General features: G+C 55.0%; 1 protein-coding gene across 1 annotated transcript in view; it reads right to left on the bottom strand.

Annotated features, from left to right (window-relative positions):
• Positions 1 to 20,054, bottom strand: part of CREB3 (cAMP responsive element binding protein 3) — a 56,611-nt gene that overhangs the window by 19,059 nt on the left and 17,498 nt on the right. The window contains exons 3-6 of the mRNA XM_078674423.1: positions 6,562 to 6,889; positions 4,950 to 5,041; positions 3,371 to 3,463; positions 2,902 to 3,008 (exon numbers count right to left, since the gene is read on the bottom strand). Of these exons, the coding sequence (XP_078530549.1) occupies positions 2,902 to 3,008; positions 3,371 to 3,463; positions 4,950 to 5,041; positions 6,562 to 6,889 (620 nt within the window). The remainder of the gene's footprint in view (positions 1 to 2,901; positions 3,009 to 3,370; positions 3,464 to 4,949; positions 5,042 to 6,561; positions 6,890 to 20,054) is intronic.

Below are 20,054 nucleotides of genomic sequence, written 5' to 3'. Positions count from 1 at the left end.
GTCACTGAGGTTATAAGGTCTACTCTTGGTCAGTACCAATCTTTGAAGAGTCGCTGAGGTTATAATGCCTACTCCTGGTCAGCACCAATCTTTGAAGAGTCGCTGAGGTTATAATGCCTACTCCTGGTCAGTACCAATCTTTGAAGAGTTGCTGAGATTATAATGCCTACTCCTGGTCAGTACCAATCTTTGAAGAGTCGCTGAGGTTATAATGCCTACTCCTTATCAGTACCAATCATTGAAGAGTCACTGAGGTTATAAGGTCTACTCTTGGTCAGTACCAATCTTTGAAGAGTCGCTGAGGTTATAATGCCTGCTCCTGGTCAGCACCAATCTTTGAAGAGTCGCTGAGGTTATAATGCCTACTCCTGGTCAGTACCAATCTTTGAAGAGTTGCTGAGATTATAATGCCTACTCCTGGTCAGTACCAATCTTTGAAGAGTCGCTGAGGTTATAATGCCTACTCCTGGTCAGTACCAATCTTTGAAGAGTCGCTGAGGTTATAAGGTCTACTCCTGGTCAGTACCAATCTTTGAAGAGTCGCTGAGGTTATAATGCCTACTCCTGGTCAGTACCAATCTTTGAAGAGTCGCTGAGGTTAAAAGGTCTACTCCTGGTCAGTACCAATCTTTGAAGAGTCGCTGAGGTTATAAGGTCTACTCCAGGTTTGGTACCAATCTTTGAAGAGTGCCTTCTGAGACAGGCTATCTGTGCACAGGTACTAGGCCGCTTAAGACAGTAGTCTCACATGTGAAGCCCACACACGTGTGTTCTCAGAGTGGTGACTCTAACTCACAGTAAAAGTCCAAAAATATAGTTGTCGATTGCAAAAATCCAGGGGAAGTAAATGGGTGGAACACATTTGCTATAAGCAACAATCCATAACTCTAGATATGATTGAAGACAATGTGTGTTTCAAATAGGGAGGGGTAGAACAAAACAAAGGAAGATCTGCAGCACAGGACAGTATCACAATCATTGCTTGTACAACCACAGAAGAGCTGTTGCTGTGTTCTGGCCTTACACATTATTACAGAGCTTGGTGCCAGGATACAAATTGCGCAGCTCCATCTGCTAACAGTTTGTTGTACTGCCCTAGTACTACCGCTTCACAGCACCAGATACTGGTAGGCTGCATGGGGAGGGGACCGAGATGCAGGAGATAGCCTTGGCCCTGGCAGCACCTGCTTCGTCAATGTGCAGGTGCCGGCACCTCACCATGAAGGCAGAGCTACACCTGAACGACAGCAACCAATGCAATCATCTATCAACCCACAAGCTCCAGGCTGTACATTACTAAAAACACAGAAGGAATGGAGCAACCGCAGCAGCCATTGTGATGAGTCAAATTAGACTTGGCCCTTTCACCATCTGTAAAAGCAGACTCTGCGTAACCCTGGGGACAAATAGCCCGTGCGTCTCCATATCTGCATAACCTTGGAATATTACATACATTAGGCAGTTTGCTTTACAATAAGACACTAGTAATAAAGCTTGTGTTTGAAATGTTTATTTCACAAAGAGCCCAAAGATAACAGGAGAAAATAATTCTACACAAAACCAACTGAAGAATGTAACATTAAATAAGCAGCTACATTAAACACTATTCCCTTTAGGGCTGGCTTAATCATGAACCACCAACCCTATAGTTTCCTCTGTGATATTTAGAAATATGGATGTGGGACCGGCCTTTTCACAGCCTTGTACGGAAGGATGAGCATGAAAGGATGGTGCAGGAGGTAGAAGAAAGTGCTGTTCACGTGTGTTTCATATTTAATTATGGATTGCGGAGGAGACTACTGAAATGACCAGACTGGACTTCACAAGTAAACATACGATATGACGTGTATGGAATGCAATGGTCTGGTGTGTGTGTGTGTGTGTGTGTGTGTGTGGGGGTGGGGTGGGGGAGGGGGGGGGTCTCGACATAGGAGACCAGACCCTAGGCACAGAGTAGCTGTTTCACAGCCATGAACTGAGGTAAGAGCAGGAGATGCATTTACAATACAAACAACTAGTATTCCTACGGATCTTCTAAGCACTACACATTTTCTTTTCTGAGACTGATTCAGTCCTCACATGATGACAAATCATTAAAAACGAACAGTCTAAAATCCAGAGGTGACAATCAACAACTCCAGGGAGGGAGAGTAAGGTAATGATGGACATAGAGAGAAGCAGAGGGGGAGGATGAACAGGGAGACATAGATATTTTAATAGGACCATTTTGCTTCCTGTGGTGTTGGATTATATATCCCATCATAGGGGTATTATCACACATAGTACTGTAAGATCAGTGCTCCCGCAAAGTTGCAGGTTGAAGCACACCCCATCCCGCAGCGGGGCGGAAAGACCCCTATGATGAAGCAGGACACCATGGGCCCTTTTGGTGTGTGAGGGGTATTTAAGCAAACACTGTGTGCGCCCTACCAAGATAGGTAACACACTATTTTGAACCTCCTTCAAGGTGGATCCCTGTGTTTTGTTCAAATTTCTAGAGGAGGACTTATCCACCTCCAGTGTCCACGCTGGACACTACCTCTTCACTCCCCAATCTTGTTTTTTGTTCATTTAAAGTTTGGCAGACGGGATACTCTGTAAAAACGTGTCAGCTATCTAGTTTGTCGTATAATATTACATTTGCTATAAGCTATTACGTACTTGTAATTCAGAGGACGAGACATGAGCCATGTTTGTGAAGGAAAATATCGTCCACCAAACTCTAAATACGACCCTAAGTTGTTATAAGTGCATTTTACAACGCATTAGTGTGAAATTATGTCTTGCTCAAAACAGAACATTCATTGCTATCCTAGTCAACTTGGAGTCTGTAAAAGTAATTACATAGACAATTGAGGGTAAGGTTAAAAAAGATATACAAACATATCTCGCACCCAGTACCTGTTCTCCAGTCCACCCACATAGTCTTTCTTCTTGCGCCGACTCTCTTGGGCTGACTGCTTGTTCCGAATTTTCCTTCTGACTCTCTTTAGGACGCGTTCTTCGGACTGAAAGTAAACACCCGTGTGTTACAAAGTGCAAGAGAGACTCAAATGGAGAGGTTTTCAAGGCATTTGATGTGGTAACGTCCCACTGACGTTTATCAACATCTCCAAACTGCAGCCATTCAACAATTCGTCAGTCACAAGGTGAATGCAGACATGGTTGAGTCAACTAGTTTGATGTATAAAAGTGAATTTATACACAATCCATTTAAAATGGAACCAATTCTAATTATTAACCCTGGGCTCAATTTCGACCATTCACTTTCAATGGTGTAAAAAGCAAACCTTTTGTGACAACAGACAATTAAACAAAACGAAGAAACAAGCGCCACCCAGACCACTGACTCTTTATCTGCCATTCTCACCTTTGTCAGGGGGAGGTGTGTGGGTAAAGTGACTCCCTCCTTCCCCAAAAGCCGTTTCTCCTCTTCTGTAAGGATCAGCTCAGGGAACTCAGCCTATGAAAGAGAATCAAGGACAGCCCACATGAGTATGTTCAAGACGCAGATTGGCCGAGCACATGGGGGACTGGTGTAGGTGTGTTCTGGGGTTTGTCGGGCAGTCATGGTTTTCATGGCACCGTCCTTTGTAGGTAAGGTAATTTACCACCGGTGTCTTAGGCCCAAAACATTAAAGCACTGCAACTAGATAGCCTTGTTCCTCCCTCCAAGCATGTGATTCACAAGAGGTAGTAGAGTTTAGAATGCAAAGAGGTGGTAAGAGTAGGACACTGAAATACACAACAAGTAAATAACAGTCAGCTCAATGTTAACATTACATTTAAAAAAGTATCCAGCAAGTTGTTTAAAATATTTTGTTTCTCACAACCATGCATGCAATTTTAAAATGATCTTTCACGTTTCAAAATGATGTTTTAGGTTTGAAATGTTCAGAGAAAAATAGGAGGTCTAACATTTTACTGTAGCTCCTGGAATATATGTACCGCAAGGTTAATATCTTTTCTACTAGTTTCCGTAAATAGGCCTGAAAGGGTGGCCAAGAACATTTATGTGTGAAGTTTGAATTTTAAGATACTTCAATTATCAAAAATTCTATGCTACTATATAATAAGATGATAAATAATCGCAGCGGTCTCATTTTCTAAGAATGGGTTTTCGTGTTTTCAGGCACTGGGCTGCAGTCCAGGTTCATAGCTTCAATTCCCCAAAATCCAAAACAAACAATCAGGACATGAGAATAGCAGACCGTATTCTTTCTGGCGTCTTTGAGAAGGTGGGAGTTTCTAAATCTAGGTGGCACGCTTCTCCTCACTGGGTTGTCTGCAACTGTATCACAGTTTTAGGGGCACAGGTGGGCTCCCAGATGATTAGGCGCTCGAGTGGAGAAGTGATTGCCTTCTTGCGGTAGTGTTGAGATCCAACCGCAGCGTTAAATGTTCCTGTGAAGATTGAGGGCTTCCCTAGACATACTCACACCTTCTCAGAGGGACTCCCAGAAGCTGTAAAGGATGCTGTATGATATTCTCATATTGATTGCTCTTTCCAGTTTTGTAGTTATTTCTGCGTCAGGGGATACAATCCTTAGACAGCCCGCTCCTCGCGTTCCGCACTTTGATTGGAATATGAATCGCACAAATGCAGGGTGTGGACAAAGTTTGAGAAAAGTAATCCTTTCCACATGTCCTGTCTCAGCCCATGTGAGAAGTGGTAAAGGTGAAAACTACCCGAGCTCATGTTTGCAAAAGATGACCCGGAAGCAATTGTCCAGGAAATATGAATTATATAGTATCAGAGAAAAGTGATAGGAAAGAGATAACAGGCAAATGAGGAGCATGGAAAGGGGAAAAAACTCACACTTCAAGTGCATTTCAGTTCACCTGGTTTGGTAGCAGGTTTGTTTTCGGAAGCTTCAGTTAAGGAAGCAGATTGTAAACAGGTCAGACTAAGCTGTCCATGTAGTGACAATTCACGCAGCTTTGCATACCTGATTTGGATAATGCGAAGTGTAGTCATCTGAGCAAACTGTAATGGGAGAACTGGAGTCCATCTCTTCTGTCATGTCAGGTTCCCAGGGTTCTGGGAAAGGAAACAAGACCGAAATAATGAGTAGCCCCAACATATGTACAATACTACATCAGGCACATACTTAACAACAGTGGAACAACTGAACTAAAAGATCCACTGAACAGAAATCTCCCACCAGCTCTTACGGTCACATCCTACTAGCAATCATAATATAAAATCAAACCTAGTGCAAATGCCAAACTATAGCATCACTGCACAAGCAACCTAAAACTGAACTACTAAATGGCATAATATCCTTGCAAGCTTGTTCCACTATCCAATCATATTACAGCTATCCACTCAAGCCACTGTAAGCATCACAACCCTAACCCTCTCCATGATACACTTTTATTTAATCAAAATATAGCATTCCACTCAACAACGCTGAACATCACTGACATCATTTGTCCCTGTACAAGCTTGTACTATTATATTCCTTCACTGGCTTATCCTTCCCTACGTACACTCTTATTCAAAAACAGTACAGAACTCCATTCACGGACTCCCAGGCACACACTACCAGCCCGCCCAATGCACCCTTACTCGCCTACGATACTCCCATTCACGGACTCCGAGCCACACTCTACCAGCCCGCCCAATGCCCTCTTACTCGCCTACGATGCTCCCATTCACGGACTCCGAGCCACACTCTACCAGCCCGCCCAATGCACCCTTACTCGCCTACGATACTCCCATTCACGGACTCCGAGCCACACTCTACCAGCCCACCCAATGCACCCTTACTCGCCTACGATACTCCCATTCACGGACTCCGAGCCACACTCTACCAGCCCGCCCAATGCACCCTTACTCGCCTACGATACTCCCATTCACGGACTCCGAGCCACACTCTACCAGCCCACCCAATGCACCCTTACTCGCCTACGATACTCCCATTCACGGACTCCGAGCCTCACTCTACCAGCCCGCCCAATGCCCTCTTACTCGCCTACGATACTCCCATTAATTAAACTCCGATTCCCATCCAAGAATGACCTCCGAAGGAATCACAAAAGTTCTCTCACCCGTCCTTTCTCATCATACTCATACTAAAAATGTTGCCCCAATTCCACACAACAAACAGATGCATATTCAAATATGACCAGTACCAACATACTCACCAAAAACCTTCCTTCCAGCGCAATTAAAACTAATCATGAAATACCCATTTTAACACAGTTCCCTCCCAACAACTAAGCGGTCATTACACAGACTGACATACTCGCTCTCTTCCTAGTCCCAAATAGGACACCAAAGTAAATGGCAAAACAAACTCCTGCCTAACCCCCTCCTAGACTCCACTGGGCCTCGTCTGGACACACCCAGCCATCAACCCAAAACTGCTCTTTGACAAGAAATACCAGATTTATTAGACCAACCCAGCAAATCTAAAAAAAAAGTCTAAAATCATATAAGACTTCTAACCAGGAAACATTTAATATTCTATATTAACTAAAGAGACACTGAAGGCCTTGCCCTTACTCAGTCGATCATACCAAGATTAAGGTATGAATTCAGGATTCCAGCCTTACCTAGATCAATGAAGACATCTCCTTCGGATGTCTCCGATCGGACACTCTCAAGGACTGATTCCTCCACCTCCTGCAAGTCCTGGTGAAGCGAGTATGTGTGATCGAACTGCACAATGTCAGAATTTCTAGGGCTATCCAAGACACTGCAGATATTGGGACTAGACGAGGGAGATGATTCCCATGTGTTTGGACTGCGAAAAGGTAGATTGTCCTCAGATATGCCACTGTCACTTCCTGGAGGAGAGTGCTGTTGTGCGACGCCCAAGTCATCTTCAAAGGGCCCTAGTATAGAGCTGAGAAAATCTTCCATGTCATTCTTAGTCAACATCTGCAAAAAACAAAAAGAATGAATGCTTTTGGAGTGCATCTGATAACCCTCAGCTCTTCACCGAAACCACCCAGCAGGATTGCCAAGTACGCATTTTAATGTGATGATTCGCATCACTGAATTGAAATGCATTAATCACGTGTTTTGACCACCTGCGCATTGAGGGTGAAGTGGTAAGTGGTTGCGAACATCGCAGCAGCATGGACAGCAGCGCTGTGTCCCAGTGGTCAATGAGGGATGGGGCAGCCCTGACGGGGTTTCACAGTCGGCTCCTGTGAGAGGGCAGCTCTAGGGTGAGAAGTGTGGCTCACTGGTTAGAGCAGGCAGACCCTGAAGCAGAGGTCAGACCCGGGACCAGGGTTCAATTCCCGACGCGGCAGGGTCTTGAGCTCAAATGTCCATGGACTCGATAATTCTCGCTTCGGTGCCTGACCTAATCATGGGTTCACACTCTGCAACTCTGGGCATTAAGCTTGCTTAATCTCCACAACGGCCCCCCTGCGGCGGGATGCCTGGCTTTCACCTTGGGGATGCCCTGTAGGGGCTCTCTCACAGGGAAAAGCCAGGACGGGTTCCCAAGGCAAGCGCGGAGATACCCCTTCGGGGGTCGATTCAGGCGCTATATAAGAAACATAATAATAATAATAATAATAATAATAGGGTGACTGAAGCAGAGCCCTGGAGTTGCCCCCCGGAGCTGCGGCATGCCGCCGCCTCTCTCATCACAGTCTCTCTGTAGCCTGGCACTTGCAGCATTCCAATGGGAAGTCGCCCCATCACAGCCACCACCAGCTGCCAATGGAGAGTTGCTGTGGTTGGTCGATTACTAGGATAATTAAAGTGTGCAGAAGCAAGAGTGACGTGTAGGGTGGACCAGATGTGATTCAACACGAGGAAGCTTTCAGTGCCTCAAAGGACCTAGTCCGGGGTGAGTCCAGGGGTGCACTGTGGGCGGGGGCTTCTCCTCTGCTCCCTGCGAGTAAGGGGGAAACCTAAAGCATCTCACGGCACTGGTTACATAGGACCCCAGGGCTGCTAAGGCGCCACCTCTCTTACATCACACATACATCCATTAAAGTCCAGTGGCTATCCTCCCTCAACCATGTTCAGCCCCCCAGGGTGTCAGAAAAGGACAACATTGCAATTATAGAAGAACACGAACAACCCACAGCCAGGGCATCTGCAGTGGGGTCAGATGTGAAAAACATGTCCAAAACTGAATTTGGAACATACTTATATGGTACAACATGGATCCAAAGCCTTATTTTTTAAACAATTACAGTGAGATACCTGTGTTCTACCAGTCACCTTCTGACCTCAACACGTCCGTGTCGTGGAGGGGCCCCCCGAGTTGTCCTGTCCTGTCATGGCAGGAGTCTGAGTGCAGGTTCTGAGTTTCTTTAAAAGGTTTTTGCCCAGACTCAAAAGGGCCTTCCAACCCTGGAACTATTGCTTAGAGTTACTCCCAGCCCCAGTACGCAGATCTACGGAAAGGTGGCAAAATAATGGAGTTGTTGTATACAGACCTTACTATAGTATGAGCCCTAGCACAATCCGATTAGCAAATCAAATATTTTGCCCCCTCTCCCTTTCTTCCATCTCCATGAAACCTGAGATCGCTGGGTTTAATTTGCTATTTGCATTTCGAATTTGATGCAGATCCATTATACAGCACCAGAGTTATTAGTAGATGGACATGTTTCTGCTCTCTTTGTAACTCTGTCACCCCTTGCTTAAGCTACTGAGCTGACTTACACCACAGCTAGCAAGGCCCACTTATGCATAACGGTCTAGCTTGACGTCAAGTTTAGTGTAGTTCTGTTCGGTCTTTATTCTGTAGTGGAGAGCGAGATTTCTAATGAAGCTAAAATGCTTTTTTACATTTTCTTTTTAATACTTCTCTTTTTCTCTCTTCCCTGGTTTTGTCTGCACAAAAAGTGATATGTCGAACATAAACCGAATTCATTTTTTTAACGTTTTCCACAGAATAACACCAACGATATATGCAACGGCAAAACGCCGTTTCAATGGAAACTGCGACTTGACCTTAAACACAGAGTCGCTATCGCTGAATGTCTATTATGCAGACTGCAATAGGTTATTCATTCCTACTGCTAAGGAGATTGGTCAGGACTCCCGAAAGGCGCAGCCTAGAATGGTTCATGATCCACCTCCCCTCCACGCGTACGGTTTATCCAGGGGTACTCATAGTACGGCCCGCGGGCTGCCAGCGGCCCGGCAAGCCTTCCCTGGCGCCCGCGGACCGTGCAGACATGTTACCGGTGTTTGTTTTTAAAGAATCTCAGCAACGCATGTCAGTGCGGTGTTACCGCATCACCGCACTGAAATGCATTCAGTCACGCAGTTTGCCACAGACCACATGGCTGGCCACTTTGGTGCTAGGGAGCGCCGGCGCCTCTGACACCCGTGTGTGCGCCCCGGGCCGCAGCAGACTACTTCACTCAATGCAGGCAGCTGAAGCTCAATAGTTAATGATCTGCGCCTCTCAGCATCAGTGCTTAGTACAATGTAAATTCTCGCCCGCTGAGGTGCGCGGCTGTAAATCACACTGTGAGTCAAGGGGGGGGGGGGGGGGGGGGGGGGGGTCTGCTGTGAGCTCATTTCCTCGGAGGTCGGAGGTGACCAGAGTCGGCAGGGCTGTATAAGAGAGAGTGCGCGCCTGCCTGTGCACTGCAGGAGAGGCAATAATTGACATTAAAACCGGCCGTGGCGGGACGCGTAGGCACAGCGACCTCAGTAGTGAGATAGTCACAGACAGGGTCAGTCAGCGCAGGCAGCATGATCGCAGGAGCCGCATGATAACCGGGCGCTGCTGCGGGGAGACTGCATGCAAATAGGCTGGTCTATGGCAACCACCACACAGTTCGAGGTGGCTTTTCAAATCATAATCCGACTCAAAAATAAAATGTACTTGAAGCCTGCCTAGCTTTTACCTAAATGCGTGCCTCCCACTTTCAGCTTTCCGTTGCTCACGGAAGTCCAGTAAAGTTGCAAGTCACTCTGCTGATTCTAAATTAAATTATGAACGTCTACCAGACCGTTTTGTGTATTTTATGGAATTTTGGCTAGAGTCTGTTAAATAAAAGCCGTTTAACAATTATTTCTTACGCTTTTCAGCAGTTAACAATGTCACACATGGCAATCTAAAACCTTGGCAGCTATGAAACACCCCTGCGGCAGCACGACCCAGAGACTCTGCTGCTCTGTGGGGGCCAGGCGATCCCCGTCAGAGTGGGGCTGCAGGGGCCTAATAGGTGAACAAAGCCTCATTAGTATGTGAATGGTCTTTTAAAGACCTGTGAAGTGCTTGGGTGGGGATGACTGGCTGGCTGTGTGTGCCCAGAAGCTGTCTCAGCCCGGGCACACACAGGCAGGGTGAGATGAAGAGGGAGGGAGGTAGAGGGAGGGAAAGCGAAGGAGACAGAGACAGACAGAGACAGAGGGAGAGCGAGGGAGACAGAGGGAGACAGAGGGAGAGCGAGGGAGAGCGAGGGAGAGCGAGGGAGAGCGAGGGAGAGCGAGGGAGAGCGAGGGAGAGCGAGGGAGACAGAGGGAGAGCGAGGGAGAGCGAGGGAGAGCGAGGGAGAGCGAGGGAGAGCGAGGGAGAGCGAGGGAGAGCGAGGGAGAGCGAGGGAGAGCGAGGGAGAGCAAGGGAGAGCAAGGGAGAGCGAGGGAGAGCGAGGGAGAGCGAGGGAGAGCGAGGGAGAGCGGGGAGAGCGAGGGAGAGCGAGGGAGAGCGAGGGAGAGCGAGGGAGAGCGAGGGAGAGCGAGGGAGAGCGAGGGAGAGCGAGGGAGAGCGAGGGAGAGACCGAGGGAGAGCGAGGGAGAGCGAGGGAGAGCGAGGGAGAGCGAGGGAGACCGAGAGAGCGAGGGAGACCGAGAGAGCGAGGGAGACCGAGAGAGCGAGGGAGACCGAGAGAGCGAGGGAGACCGAGAGAGCGAGGGAGACCGAGAGAGCGAGGGAGACCGAGAGAGCGAGGGAGACCGAGAGAGCGAGGGAGACCGAGAGAGCGAGGGAGACCGAGAGAGCGAGGGAGACCGAGAGAGCGAGGGAGACCGAGAGAGCGAGGGAGACCGAGAGAGCGAGGGAGACCGAGAGAGCGAGGGAGACCGAGAGAGCGAGGGAGAGCGAGAGGGAGAGCGAGGGAGAGCGAGAGGGAGAGCGAGGGAGAGCGAGAGGGAGAGCGAGGGAGAGCGAGAGGGAGAGCGAGGGAGAGCGAGAGGGAGAGCGAGGGAGAGCGCGAGGGAGAGCGAGGGAGAGCGAGGGAGAGCGAGGGAGAGCGAGGGAGAGCGAGGGAGAGCGAGGGAGAGCGAGGGAGAGCGAGGGAGAGCGAGGGAGAGCGAGGGAGAGCGAGGGAGAGCGAGGGAGAGCGAGGGAGAGCGAGGGAGAGCGAGGGAGAGCGAGGGAGAGCGAGGGAGACCGAGGGAGACCGAGGGAGCGAGGGAGACCGAGAGAGCGAGGGAGACCGAGAGAGCGAGGGAGACCGAGAGAGCGAGGGAGACCGAGAGAGCGAGGGAGACCGAGAGAGCGAGGGAGACCGAGAGAGCGAGGGAGACCGAGAGAGCGAGGGAGACCGAGAGAGCGAGGGAGACCGAGAGAGCGAGGGAGACCGAGAGAGCGAGGGAGACAGAGAGAGCGAGGGAGACAGAGAGAGCGAGGGAGACAGAGAGAGCGAGGGAGACAGAGAGAGCGAGGGAGACAGAGAGAGCGAGGGAGACAGAGAGAGCGAGGGAGGGAGACAGGCAGACAGAGCGAGAGCGAGGGAGGGAGACAGGCAGACAGAGCGAGAGCGAGGGAGGGAGACAGGCAGACAGAGCGAGAGCGAGGGAGGGAGACAGGCAGACAGAGCGAGAGCGAGGGAGGGAGACAGGCAGACAGAGCGAGAGCGAGGGAGGGAGACAGGCAGACAGAGCGAGAGCGAGGGAGGGAGACAGGCAGACAGAGCGAGAGCGAGGGAGGGAGACAGGCAGACAGAGCGAGAGCGAGGGAGGGAGACAGGCAGACAGAGCGAGAGCGAGGGAGGGAGACAGGCAGACAGAGCGAGAGCGAGGGAGGGAGACAGGCAGACAGAGCGAGAGCGAGGGAGGGAGACAGGCAGACAGAGCGAGAGCGAGGGAGGGAGACAGGCAGACAGAGCGAGAGCGAGGGAGGGAGACAGGCAGACAGAGCGAGAGCGAGGGAGGGAGACAGGCAGACAGAGCGAGAGCGAGGGAGGGAGACAGGCAGACAGAGCGAGAGCGAGGGAGGGAGACAGGCAGACAGAGCGAGAGCGAGGGAGGGAGACAGGCAGACAGAGCGAGAGCGAGGGAGGGAGACAGGCAGACAGAGCGAGAGCGAGGGAGGGAGACAGGCAGACAGAGCGAGAACGAGGGAGGGAGACAGGCAGACAGAGTGAGAGCGAGGGAGACAGAGAGAGCGAGGGAGACAGAGAGGGAGGGAGACAGGCAGACAGAGCGAGAGCGAGGGAGGGAGACAGGCAGACAGAGCGAGAGCGAGGGAGGGAGACAGGCAGACAGAGCGAGAGCGAGGGAGGGAGACAGGCAGACAGAGCGAGAGCGAGGGAGGGAGACAGGCAGACAGAGCGAGAGCGAGGGAGGGAGACAGGCAGACAGAGCGAGAGCGAGGGAGGGAGACAGGCAGACAGAGCGAGAGCGAGGGAGGGAGACAGGCAGACAGAGCGAGAGCGAGGGAGGGAGACAGGCAGACAGAGCGAGAGCGAGGGAGGGAGACAGGCAGACAGAGCGAGAGCGAGGGAGGGAGACAGGCAGACAGAGTGAGAGCGAGGGAGGGAGACAGGCAGACAGAGTGAGAGCGAGGGAGACAGAGAGAGCGAGGGAGACAGAGAGAGCGAGGGAGACAGAGAGAGCGAGGGAGACAGAGAGAGCGAGGGAGACAGAGAGAGCGAGGGAGAGAGACAGGGAGAGCGAGGGAGACAGAGAGAGCGAGGGAGAGAGACAGGGAGAGCGAGGGAGACAGAGAGCGAGGGAGACAGAGAGAGCGAGGGAGAGAGACAGGGAGAGCGAGGGAGACAGAGAGAGCGAGGGAGACAGAGAGAGCGAGGGAGAGAGACAGGGAGAGAGACAGAGAGAGCGAGGGAGAGAGACAGGGAGAGCGAGGGAGAGAGACAGGGAGAGCGAGGGAGACAGAGGGAGAGCGAGGGAGACAGAGGGAGAGCGAGGGAGAGCGAGGGAGGGAGACAGGCAGACAGAGGGAGAGCGAGGGAGGGAGACAGGCAGACAGAGGGAGAGCGAGGGAGGGAGACAGGCAGACAGAGCGAGAGCGAGGGAGGGAGACAGGCAGACAGAGCGAGAGCGAGGGAGGGAGACAGGCAGACAGAGCGAGAGCGAGGGAGGGAGACAGAGAGAGCGAGGGAGACAGAGAGAGCGAGGGAGACAGAGAGAGCGAGGGAGACAGAGAGAGCGAGGGAGACAGAGAGAGCGAGGGAGACAGAGAGAGCGAGGGAGACAGAGAGAGCGAGGGAGACAGAGAGAGCGAGGGAGACAGAGAGAGCGAGGGAGACAGAGAGAGCGAGGGAGACAGAGAGAGCGAGGGAGACAGAGAGAGCGAGGGAGACAGAGAGAGCGAGGGAGACAGAGAGAGCGAGGGAGGGAGACAGGCAGACAGAGTGAGAGCGAGGGAGAGAGACAGGGAGAGCGAGGGAGACAGAGGGAGACAGAGGGAGAGCGAGGGAGGGAGACAGGCAGACAGAGTGAGAGCGAGGGAGGGAGACAGGCAGACAGAGTGAGAGCGAGGGAGGGAGACAGGCAGACAGAGTGAGAGCGAGGGAGGGAGACAGGCAGACAGAGTGAGAGCGAGGGAGGGAGACAGGCAGACAGAGTGAGAGCGAGAGCGAGGGAGGGAGACAGGGAGAGTGAGAGCGAGGGAGGGAGACAGGGAGAGCGAGAGCGAGTGAGGGAGACAGAGGGAGAGCGAGAGCGTGTGAGGGAGACAGGCAGACAGAGTGAGAGCGAGGGAGACAGAGGGAGAGCGAGGGAGGGAGACATGCAGACAGAGTGAGAGCGAGGGAGGGAGACAGGCAGACAGTGAGAGCGAGGGAGGGAGACAGGGAGAGCGAGGGAGACAGAGGGAGAGCGAGAGCGAGTGAGGGAGACAGGCAGACAGAGGGAGAGCGAGGGAGACAGAGGGAGAGCGAGAGCGAGTGAGGGAGACAGGCAGACAGAGGGAGAGCGAGGGAGACAGAGGGAGAGCGAGTGAGGGAGACAGGCAGACAGAGGGAGAGCGAGGGAGGGAGACAGGCAGACAGAGGGAGAGCGAGGGAGACAGAGGGAGAGCGAGTGAGGGAGACAGGCAGACAGAGGGAGAGCGAGGGAGGGAGACAGGCAGACAGAGGGAGAGCGAGGGAGACAGAGGGAGAGCGAGGGAGACAGAGGGAGAGCGAGGGAGGGAGACATGCAGACAGAGTGAGAGCGAGGGAGAGAGACAGGGAGAGCGAGGGAGACAGAGGGAGAGCGAGGGAGGGAGACAGGCAGACAGAGTGAGAGCGAGTGAGGGAGACAGGGAGAGCGAGGGAGACAGAGGGAGAGCGAGTGAGGGAGACAGGGAGAGCGAGTGAGGGAGACAGGGAGAGCGAGGGAGACAGAGGGAGAGCGAGTGAGGGAGACAGGGAGAGCGAGGGAGACAGAGGGAGAGCGAGTGAGGGAGACAGGGAGAGCGAGTGAGGGAGACAGGGAGAGCGAGGGAGACAGGCAGACAGAGGGAGAGCGAGTGAGGGAGACAGGGAGAGCGAGTGAGGGAGACAGGGAGAGCGAGGGAGACAGGCAGACAGAGGGAGAGCGAGTGAGGGAGACAGGCAGACAGAGCGAGAGCGAGGGAGGGAGACAGGCAGACAGAGCGAGAACGAGGGAGGGAGACAGGCAGACAGAGTGAGAGCGAGGGAGACAGAGAGAGCGAGGGAGACAGAGAGGGAGGGAGACAGGCAGACAGAGCGAGAGCGAGGGAGGGAGACAGGCAGACAGAGCGAGAGCGAGGGAGGGAGACAGGCAGACAGAGCGAGAGCGAGGGAGGGAGACAGGCAGACAGAGCGAGAGCGAGGGAGGGAGACAGGCAGACAGAGCGAGAGCGAGGGAGGGAGACAGGCAGACAGAGCGAGAGCGAGGGAGGGAGACAGGCAGACAGAGCGAGAGCGAGGGAGGGAGACAGGCAGACAGAGCGAGAGCGAGGGAGGGAGACAGGCAGACAGAGTGAGAGCGAGGGAGACAGAGAGAGCGAGGGAGACAGAGAGAGCGAGGGAGACAGAGAGAGCGAGGGAGACAGAGAGAGCGAGGGAGACAGAGAGAGCGAGGGAGACAGAGAGAGCGAGGGAGACAGAGAGAGCGAGGGAGAGAGACAGGGAGAGCGAGGGAGACAGAGAGAGCGAGGGAGAGAGACAGGGAGAGCGAGGGAGACAGAGAGAGCGAGGGAGACAGAGAGAGCGAGGGAGAGAGACAGGGAGAGCGAGGGAGACAGAGAGAGCGAGGGAGACAGAGAGAGCGAGGGAGAGAGACAGGGAGAGAGACAGAGAGAGCGAGGGAGAGAGACAGGGAGAGCGAGGGAGAGAGACAGGGAGAGCGAGGGAGACAGAGGGAGAGCGAGGGAGAGCGAGGGAGGGAGACAGGCAGACAGAGGGAGAGCGAGGGAGGGAGACAGGCAGACAGAGCGAGAGCGAGGGAGGGAGACAGGCAGACAGAGCGAGAGCGAGGGAGGGAGACAGGCAGACAGAGTGAGAGCGAGGGAGACAGAGAGAGCGAGGGAGACAGAGAGAGCGAGGGAGACAGAGAGAGCGAGGGAGACAGAGAGAGCGAGGGAGACAGAGAGAGCGAGGGAGACAGAGAGAGCGAGGGAGACAGAGAGAGCGAGGGAGACAGAGAGAGCGAGGGAGACAGAGAGAGCGAGGGAGACAGAGAGAGCGAGGGAGACAGAGAGAGCGAGGGAGACAGAGAGAGCGAGGGAGACAGAGAGAGCGAGGGAGACAGAGAGAGCGAGGGAGACAGAGAGAGCGAGGGAGACAGAGAGAGCGAGGGAGGGAGACAGGCAGACAGAGTGAGAGCGAGGGAGAGAGACAGGGAGAGCGAGGGAGACAGAGGGAGACAGAGGGAGAGCGAGGGAGGGAGACAGGCAGACAGAGTGAGAGCGAGGGAGGGAGACAGGCAGACAGAGTGAGAGCGAGGGAGGGAGACAGGCAGACAGAGTGAGAGCGAGGGAGGGAGACAGGCAGACAGAGTGAGAGCGAGAGCGAGGGAGGGAGACAGGGAGAGTGAGAGCGAGGGAGGGAGACAGGGAGAGCGAGAGCGAGTGAGGGAGACAGAGGGAGAGCGAGAGCGTGTGAGGGAGACAGGCAGACAGAGTGAGAGCGAGGGAGACAGAGGGAGAGCGAGGGAGGGAGACATGCAGACAGAGTGAGAGCGAGGGAGGGAGACAGGCAGACAGTGAGAGCGAGGGAGGGAGACAGGGAGAGCGAGGGAGACAGAGGGAGAGCGAGTGAGGGAGACAGGCAGACAGAGGGAGAGCGAGGGAGACAGAGGGAGAGCGAGAGCGAGTGAGGGAGACAGGCAGACAGAGGGAGAGCGAGGGAGACAGAGGGAGAGCGAGTGAGGGAGACAGGCAGACAGAGGGAGAGCGAGGGAGGGAGACAGGCAGACAGAGGGAGAGCGAGGGAGACAGAGGGAGAGCGAGTGAGGGAGACAGGCAGACAGAGGGAGAGCGAGGGAGGGAGACAGGCAGACAGAGGGAGAGCGAGGGAGACAGAGGGAGAGCGAGGGAGACAGAGGGAGAGCGAGGGAGGGAGACATGCAGACAGAGTGAGAGCGAGGGAGAGAGACAGGGAGAGCGAGGGAGACAGAGGGAGAGCGAGGGAGGGAGACAGGCAGACAGAGTGAGAGCGAGTGAGGGAGACAGGGAGAGCGAGGGAGACAGAGGGAGAGCGAGTGAGGGAGACAGGGAGAGCGAGTGAGGGAGACAGGGAGAGCGAGGGAGACAGAGGGAGAGCGAGTGAGGGAGACAGGGAGAGCGAGGGAGACAGAGGGAGAGCGAGTGAGGGAGACAGGGAGAGCGAGTGAGGGAGACAGGGAGAGCGAGGGAGACAGGCAGACAGAGGGAGAGCGAGTGAGGGAGACAGGGAGAGCGAGGGAGACAGGCAGACAGAGGGAGAGCGAGTGAGGGAGACAGGGAGAGCGAGGGAGACAGGCAGACAGAGGGAGAGCGAGTGAGGGAGACAGGCAGAGGGAGAGCGAGGGAGGGAGACAGGGAGAGCAAGGGAGACAGAGGGAGAGCGAGAGCGAGTGAGGGAGACAGGCAGACAGAGGGAGAGCGAGGGAGACAGGCAGACAGAGGGAGAGCGAGTGGGAGAGCGAGGGAGAGCGAGGGAGACAGAGGGAGAGCGAGGGAGACAGAGGGAGAGCGAGAGCGAGTGGGAGAGCGAGGGAGAGCGAGGGAGACAGAGGGAGAGCGAGAGCGAGTGGGAGAGCGAGGGAGAGCGAGGGAGAGCGAGGGAGAGCGAGAGCGAGTGGGAGCGAGTGGGAGAGCGAGGGAGAGCGAGGGAGAGCGAGGGAGAGCGAGGGAGAGCGAGGGAGAGCGTGGGAGAGCGAGGGAGAGCGTGGGAGAGCGAGGGAGACAGAGGGAGACAGAGGGAGAGCGAGGGAGAGCGAGGGAGAGCGAGGGAGAGAGAGGGAGAGAGAGGGAGAGAGAGGGAGACAGAGGGAGAGAGAGGGAGACAGAGGGAGACAGAGGGAGACAGAGGGAGACAGAGGGAGACAGAGGGAGACAGAGGGAGACAGAGGGAGACAGAGGGAGACAGAGGGAGACAGAGGGAGACAGAGGGAGACAGAGGGAGACAGAGGGAGACAGAGGGAGACAGAGGGAGACAGAGGGAGACAGAGGGAGACAGAGGGAGACAGAGGGAGACAGAGGGAGACAGAGGGAGACAGAGGGAGACAGAGGGAGACAGAGGGAGACAGAGGGAGACAGAGGGAGACAGAGGGAGACAGAGGGAGACAGAGGGAGACAGAGGGAGACAGAGGGAGACAGAGGGAGACAGAGGGAGACAGAGGGAGACAGAGGGAGACAGAGGGAGACAGAGGGAGACAGAGGGAGACAGAGGGAGACAGAGGGAGACAGAGGGAGACAGAGGGAGACAGAGGGAGACAGAGGGAGACAGAGGGAGACAGAGGGAGACAGAGGGAGACAGAGGGAGACAGAGGGAGACAGAGGGAGACAGAGGGAGAGCGAGGGAGAGCGAGGGAGGGAGACAGGCAGACAGAGGGAGAGCGAGGGAGACAGAGGGAGAGCGAGGGAGAGCGAGGGAGAGCGAGGGAGAGCGAGGGAGGGAGACAGGCAGACAGAGGGAGAGCGAGGGAGGGAGACAGGCAGACAGAGCGAGAGCGAGGGAGGGAGACAGGCAGACAGAGCGAGAGCGAGGGAGGGAGACAGGCAGACAGAGCGAGAGCGAGGGAGGGAGACAGGCAGACAGAGCGAGAGCGAGGGAGGGAGACAGGCAGACAGAGCGAGAGCGAGGGAGGGAGACAGGCAGACAGAGCGAGAGCGAGGAGGGAGACAGGCAGACAGAGCGAGAGCGAGGGAGGGAGACAGGCAGACAGAGCGAGAGCGAGGGAGAGCGAGGGAGAGCGAGGGAGAGCGAGGGAGAGCGAGGGAGAGCGAGGGAGAGCGAGGGAGAGCGAGGGAGAGCGAGGGAGAGCGAGGGAGAGCGAGGGAGAGCGAGGGAGAGCGAGGGAGAGCGAGGGAGAGCGAGGGAGAGCGAGGGAGAGCGAGGGAGAGCGAGGGAGAGCGAGGGAGAGCGAGGGAGAGCGAGGGAGACAGGCAGACAGTGAGAGCGAGGGAGGGAGACAGGGAGAGCGAGGGAGACAGAGGGAGAGCTAGAGCGAGTGAGGGAGACAGGCAGACAGAGGGAGAGCGAGGGAGACAGAGGGAGAGCGAGAGCGAGTGAGGGAGACAGGCAGACAGAGGGAGAGCGAGGGAGACAGAGGGAGAGCGAGTGAGGGAGACAGGCAGACAGAGGGAGAGCGAGGGAGGGAGACAGGCAGACAGAGGGAGAGCGAGGGAGACAGAGGGAGAGCGAGTGAGGGAGTCAGGCAGACAGAGGGAGAGCGAGGGAGGGAGACAGGCAGACAGAGGGAGAGCGAGGGAGACAGAGGGAGAGCGAGGGAGACAGAGGGAGAGCGAGGGAGGGAGACATGCAGACAGAGTGAGAGCGAGGGAGAGAGACAGGGAGAGCGAGGGAGACAGAGGGAGAGCGAGGGAGGGAGACAGGCAGACAGAGTGAGAGCGAGTGAGGGAGACAGGGAGAGCGAGGGAGACAGAGGGAGAGCGAGTGAGGGAGACAGGGAGAGCGAGTGAGGGAGACAGGGAGAGCGAGTGAGGGAGACAGGGGGAGAGCGAGTGAGGGAGACAGGGAGAGCGAGTGAGGGAGACAGGGAGAGCGAGGGAGACAGGCAGACAGAGGGAGAGCGAGTGAGGGAGACAGGCAGACAGAGGGAGAGCGAGGGAGGGAGACAGGGAGAGCAAGGGAGACAGAGGGAGAGCGAGTGAGGGAGACAGGCAGAGGGAGAGCGAGTGAGGGAGACAGGCAGAGGGAGAGCGAGTGAGGGAGACAGGCAGAGGGAGAGCGAGTGAGGGAGACAGGCAGAGGGAGAGCGAGGGAGGAGACAGGGAGAGCAAGGGAGACAGAGGGAGAGCGAGAGCGAGTGAGGGAGACAGGCAGACAGAGGGAGAGCGAGGGAGGGAGACAGGGAGAGCGAGGGAGACAGAGGGAGAGCGAGTGAGGGAGACAGGGAGAGCGAGTGAGGGAGACAGGGAGAGCGAGGGAGACAGAGGGAGAGCGAGTGAGGGAGACAGGGAGAGCGAGTGAGGGAGACAGGGAGAGCGAGGGAGACAGGCAGACAGAGGGAGAGCGAGTGAGGGAGACAGGCAGACAGAGGGAGAGCGAGGGAGGGAGACAGGGAGAGCAAGGGAGACAGAGGGAGAGCGAGAGCGAGTGAGGGAGACAGGCAGACAGAGGGAGAGCGAGAGCGAGTGAGGGAGACAGGCAGACAGAGGGAGAGCGAGGGAGGGAGACAGGGAGAGCAAGGGAGACAGAGGGAGAGCGAGAGCGAGTGAGGGAGACAGGCAGACAGAGGGAGAGCGAGAGCGAGT

Source organism: Lissotriton helveticus, chromosome 2_1, assembly GCF_964261635.1.
Source record: "Lissotriton helveticus chromosome 2_1, aLisHel1.1, whole genome shotgun sequence".
Classification (NCBI taxonomy): domain Eukaryota; kingdom Metazoa; phylum Chordata; class Amphibia; order Caudata; family Salamandridae; genus Lissotriton; species Lissotriton helveticus.
This window is presented reverse-complemented; position numbering and strand designations above follow the sequence as displayed.